The 6,381-nt window shown below is 40.2% G+C and overlaps 1 protein-coding gene across 4 annotated transcripts in view; it reads left to right on the top strand.

Moving 5' to 3' along the window:
- ncam1b (neural cell adhesion molecule 1b) overlaps positions 1–5,643 on the top strand; it is a 97,461-nt gene extending 91,818 nt beyond the window's left edge. For 3 of the 4 annotated variants that reach the window (XM_083773660.1, XM_083773661.1, XM_083773662.1), the window contains 3 exons: positions 215–331; positions 1,122–2,240; positions 3,032–5,643. In XM_083773660.1, the coding sequence (XP_083629786.1) occupies positions 215–331; positions 1,122–2,240; positions 3,032–3,152 (1,357 nt within the window). In that variant the 3' untranslated portion in view covers positions 3,153–5,643. The remainder of the gene's footprint in view (positions 1–214; positions 332–1,121; positions 2,241–3,031) is intronic. The other variant, XM_083773663.1, reaches the window with a different exon arrangement.
- Positions 5,644–6,381: the final 738 nt, after the last annotated feature.

Raw genomic sequence — 6,381 nt, forward strand, 5'->3', positions numbered from 1 at the left:
TATTCCCATGCTTTTGTTCTTGCTTAAATGTAAGTCGCTCTGGATTAAGAGCGTCTGCTAAATGCCTAAATTGTAAATTGTAATTGTAAATTGTTCTATTTTCCAGGCGTTGCCGCGCGGCAACGCCTGTGCCGCGTCGCTGCGCACCCGGTGTGTGTTGGGCTTAAAATAACACAATCCGTTGACAAATTATGGTCCTGTCACTGTGCCGCAGAAAGGACGAGTCGAAAGAACCTATTGTGGAAGTGAGAACAGAGGACGAGTGCACGGCCAATCACAATGCAGGAGGACCAACAGAACCGAATGAAACGACACCCCTAACAGAACCAGAGTGAGTAGAGAATGCTTTTTTCAGACTTTAGTTCTTGGTGTTGTACATTACACTAATACACTCCACTTTATAAAATCACACTCTAATGATTTGACCCAAGTGACCCAACTACTGAGTTACAGTACATACATTAAGGAAAATAACAAACCAAATCTCTCTTAATTTGTGATTCTTAAGTGGAGTTCACGTAGAATTAAACTGTGCCGATTTTTGTGGTTATTTGTATTTGGTTTTGGTTTTTGGCATTGTTATGTTTTCCTTGAGATAATTCCAGTTTTTATATTTCTTCTCCAACCTTTGGAGAGTTTGTTTCATTTGGTCAAGGGTGACGCAGTACCAGTTAAAGACATGGAAAGGCTTTTGTACCCTTGTGTGTTTGGCCAAATACCACCAAGCCATATGACAACATGAGTAAGCCACATCTCATTACAGCGATGTATAGAAAAAGTGGAAATTTTTGGAAGATTGTCACTGGTACTGATCAAACCTTTAAGGTGGTTTTGTGTGGTGCTGTAGTTTTCCTTGGAAAGACTTGCGTGCTTTTAGTACAGTCTTAGCTACCATGTTGCCATGTGTATGGGCTGTATCCTTCGATGTTCACTCACAGCATGAAACCCTTTGTCTTTTTTTTTGCATTAATGCTTGATAGTCATTGCTTTGGTTACTCTGTCTGTGTTTAAATTTAGAACTCCTACCAAACCCTCTGCATGCATCTCCTAGTCACCCTTCCTCTTGTCACAGTCACCCTGGTGTCTAGTCTGTGTGTCTCTGTTCTCTTCCTGCTTCTCAGGCTGGCGGCTTACGCTGCTGCTCTGGCATTGGACACCCTCTCCTCCGTAGCCACCAACTCTGACACAGCCACTGCAACCTTTGACCCTGCCCTGGACAGCCCCAGTAGCGAGACCACCACCCTCACGTGTAGCTTTTCCGCTCCAGCCAATGATCCCTCACCCACCCCTGTCCCAGCACCAGCCCCCACCCCAGAGTCAAACACGGCACCACCGAACCCACTGATTTCCACCTCGGATGTAGCGGCTAAAATGGCCCCCTTTGTAGAGAAAGGAGGGAATGATGCCCTGCAAGGCGAGGAGAAAATGACCCCTCCTCCTGAACGGACTACACCTGTACCACCAAAGCGTAGGAACTCTCCCAAACTCCTGGCAATGGCTGCTAAAGGTAGCCCCCCTGTATCACCACTAGCAACTTCCTCTCCTTCCACTTCGCCCAATCTAGAGATCAAGAAATTTGCACCTAAACCCCCTGGCACTGATAGTTCCACCACACCACTGTCTATAGCCGTAGACACTGTTAAACCAGCCCAAATTGCCTCTATGCTTGCAAACACTGCCACTGTTAAGCCACATTCTGATTCAAGTATTTCTGGCCTTGACACCATTGGTCCTAGCTGCACATTCTTTGGCAATGATATGCCTAGTGACCAAGACATTGACAATAATGCAACTACTGTAACAGATGTCCCTATTCATATCCCTCAAGTCCACATTGCCACCAGCACTCCTGCCTTTGCACGAAATACTCCTGAAGTTATTGATGCTGAAAAATCTGTTCCTCTAGATGCAAATATCCTCATTCCCATTCCAGCTGTAATAACTGCTCCTGCATTTGAACCTGCCTCCTGTGCATCTAACATTGACACGCCTGCCTCTGACGACCCCTCATTCAGCACGTATGATTTCCTGTCCTCCGACCTGACCCCACCTTACATCACAGAACCCAAAACCACAGAGTTAGAGCTAGAGTTGGCAAACGGGCCTCAAGCAGATCTTATTAGCCTGGACAGCCCTCCCGCTTTCCAACCCTTCCTGCCCAACGGAGATGAAGCAGACTTCCTTGCCTCAGGCTCGGCTCTGGAGGCATCAGAGAAAGCTGTTCCTCCTGTCAACGAAGAGTATGGCTCCCTCTAGAGGTTTATCTCTGTCTGTGTGTTAGCGTGTGTGTGTAATATACTGTATATTGCCCATTCATTCGCCACTGCATCTTGCCATTGACCACATAGTACTAGATATGAAATGTTGTAATGGTAAACGGTAGTAATGATATTGTGACAATTAGAGAGAAGCAGTGTTGTGCATTGTGAAGAGTTGTGTTGATGATGATTTTTGTTTTGCTTGAGTGTACAGTTCTCTAGTATGGCTCCATAGTTCTGCAACACTCTCCTTGCAGTTATTTAGTTTGGTAGCACTCTATTTTACTCTGTATATAGTAGTTTCAAATCTGCTGTGCAGCTGAATACTTGCCCAGCCCTTACTAAGGACTACAGCTTTATTAAGACTTCAAAGGGAGGCCAGACACTGGTATTAGCCCTGCTCTGTACTACAGAAGGGAGAGGCCTCTGTGTGCGTCACTGATGTAAGATATACCTCAATATATCACAGTCACAGGCCAGTTGTATCACATTCCCTTTGAACTAGGGATAGTAGACGGATTCAAAAAATATATTGTTGGTATTAAAATGCCAATGCTACTAATGATACAAGGTTATCTTGGTTGTTTCTCCCCTCCTTTTCTTTTATATTGTACCTACTGTGTGTCCTTGAGATGTTTGTGGTATAGTTTATTTTCTTCTTTTTTTATATTGTTTTTACAAATAAATGTGGTTTTGGTTTATTGAAGAGTTAATATTCTCCTCGCTAGAAGTGAACATACCTTTAACTTTTAACTATTTCCTTTCCGTTTCAGGAACATAATTTGTGATGAGAAAGGTAAAGCAGAGGAGGCTGAATTAACAAATCATCTGATGGATCTCACTGCAGAACACAACAATGTCATACAGACAAATGCCACCGAGAGCAAAGCATGATGGGGAAGGGAAATCCCAACCCATTCTTAATGTTCACGGCATACAGCAGGAAACACTGCAGGAATTTTCATTTCCAGTGCCCTTAACTGCATTTTCTGACCAAATGCCCTTGTACAGTAGATTGATTTGAGCATTGATTGTGCTGTCACTTCTTGTTTTGTTTTGTTTGCTATGCCTTGTGGAATATTCATTTATCAGGAGATTACAAGAGATTTATTTGTATTTTTCTATTTATTTTATTTCTTCTTTTCTTTTTGCTAACGAGTCAGGTCAATTAAGAAGGATGTGTTATTATAAGGCTGTGTCTTTAAAGAGATGACCTAAATTAGACCATATTCTTTTTTAGAGTTTGGAGTGCAGTTACACTATGGATTCTTCTGGAAGTAAAAAAAAAAGAAAGAAAAAAGGACAAGATAATTATTTTTTATTTTCATGTTACATTGTTTAAATATAAAACTGTTAAATTTTTTCAATCTTGGATAATTATTTGAGGGCTAATATCATTTAATTGCTTGTTTTGCATGTTTTCCCTGCGATGTTTTGTTTGCAAGGTTTGTTATTTTACTCTGTCATGGAGATGTTTTATCTCTTCAAGATAATGCCACTATTGATCAAACCCAGACCTATGTTCAGGAAGATTCATTATCACCACGCTTCTTCTGGCCATTGGGAATGAAACACAATATATAGTATTATTGTCCCAAAGCAAACCAGCTTTAATGGGACAGTTCTACTATCACCGATCAAAGATTTATGTTTTTGTCCTACTGTTTTGGGTTTTTTGGGATCTAGTATTTTTTATTGTTGATCTGACACCTGCCTTCAAAGTGATAATACAAAATATTTCTGTCAAAAATACTCCTGTGAACCAGAAATTGAGTGGCAGCACTGCAGATGATTTTAGCGTCTAGACTCTGAACTTGTCACATCCTGCAAAGGAAAGATACACCTTAAAGCTTCACAAAGGACTGAGAGAGGGAGGGAGTGACACTAATAAACTTTCCCTGGGGTGGGAATGTAGAATTAGAGCGTACAGGTGTATGCCATGGTGGAGTCGGGGATGATGAAATGTACAGTAGGAATGCTTGCAATCTCAGTCAGCGGGGGAGCAGCAGTACAGGCAGTGAGAAAGTGAGCAAGAGCATTCTTAAATAGACCTTTGTATTACATTGGAAAATCCTTAGTGTTGATCCAACTCTGAGAGTACAAATGGGTCCATGGGTACTTTTGGAATCTCAGTTACACATTGATAAATTAATACTGAGAATGTTTCTGTACAAAGGGGCATTTGATGTGTGTGCAGTGAAGAGTGTACCATGTGTCTAGAAGCGTGGCTGGAGGTGACTGCCTGAACTAGCTTGCAGGTGTCGCTTCATTAAGTCTCTTAATAAAATAACAAGTGGCTACTTTAGTCTACACAGAACAAAATGCTCACATAGAGTAACAGAAAATCACAGCCAAACCTGTCGGAGAGCCCTGAACTAAATGAATGTCTGATAATCTTTGACTAAACATATGCCACCAACAACAACAATGGTCATCTGCTACTTCAAAACAATATTCTTGATTCAGAGAGCAGAACAGATGCCATGGTTCATAACTTTCAGTTGTGTTTTTATAGCACATCTTTGAAACACATTTCTGTACTGTAAAGCTAGAAATTTGTTTTCTACTCCTGCCTGCAAGCTTGTGCACTGTGACTGTATCGATAAATTGTCTCGTAATCGGTTTCTATAATAATCTACATAGCTTTGTCGTGAGAGATTAAGCCTATTCTTTTTTTATATTGTATGATTAGAAGAAAACAATGGACTAAAGTGGTCATTATAACACGTGTAGTGTATGAAACTGTCCGTCTCCAGTCACAGCACTATCTATCGCCAACTAATAGTGAAGGGATGAGATGTTATGAGTCTTGGCATGAATTCAATCAGTACTTCATATTGTGTAATGAAATGACAAATAGATATGCCCATGTTTGTTTGGGCAAACTAGATTTCATATTAAGTTAATGAGTGTTACCTTTGGGCTTGTTCTGGCATAAATATAATAATTTATTGTTTTCTCCCCAGTTGTTATTCAAGTGTTATGTAATGTGGTCTTTAAATTAATTTTCTTTTTTGTTCTTTTTTGTTTTGTCTTTTGTACAACAGCAGCCACCAAGAGTTGAGTGTCATGTTGGATGCCATTGGCAGGGAGCAAGGTGGTCGACCTAACGCAAAAGATTACACATTTTGTTTTCTAAAATATGATATAGTAGTTGTAGTAGTAGTTGTTGTAATGCCAAATTAAGTAAAGAAGAGTCTATAGTATATTGCTGTAATAATAAAAGTCTTTCCTAAATCTGTGGATTTATCTGCAGTTGTCGGACCACCTTCTTCCCTTGTCTCTGGATGGTCCCTATGTTTTTATTGGGTAAACTCAGAGGTCTCTGTTGTGTGCAATCTGAGTGATAACCCATTTACAAAATAAAACATGGTTCTGTACCACATTTTCTGTCCAATGGTTTCATTTCTTAACCACTATACTTTGTTGTACGACAAATAGCATATCTACAAGGCACAAGCTCATAACACTGCAAGCTTGTATTAGATCTGCAATTTGGAGAAAAAAAAATATATTTTACGTTTTTTTTAACATATTCACCTATAGGCTACGCAAAAAATAGGGACACCATTGAAATTGGTTAATTGCTCTCCCTCTCTTGAACTAAACCGACATAAACCCAATGGGGGTTGTGGATGTAGTGGAATATTTTCAACACTAGGTGGCAGGAAATACCTTTTGTTCGATTTAATTGATGCCATGTCTCGGAATAATGCCCAGTGGTTACTGTTACACTGAAAATACCATAGGTCAGAAATTGTTAGGGTACCACACTCTAAATAGGCTACTATATGTATGTCTGCTAAAAAGCATGACCCATAGACTATAGTCCTAACCTACTACTCATCGATTTGGATAAAGCTACCCCAGTATAGTAGCTTAAGTAAAAAATAAGCCAAGCTGTTCTTATGTCATGTGTGGAATGATCAATGTCTATGTTTGTCTGCAAACACTGATCTAGTTTACAACACCATTGACAAATGCGACGAAACCCCCCAAAACGGATTAAACACAGCAGTCAATAACCTACTTAGCTCTAGCCTAAATTTTGACCAGTAGCCTATGGCATTCTATCTTTCCCATGCAGTCCATGTCAGTTATTTAAATGGAAATGTAGATTTGA

The sequence above is a fragment of the Protomyctophum parallelum genome (genome assembly GCF_964188405.1).
Source record: "Protomyctophum parallelum genome assembly, chromosome: 9".
Classification (NCBI taxonomy): Eukaryota; Metazoa; Chordata; class Actinopteri; order Myctophiformes; family Myctophidae; genus Protomyctophum; species Protomyctophum parallelum.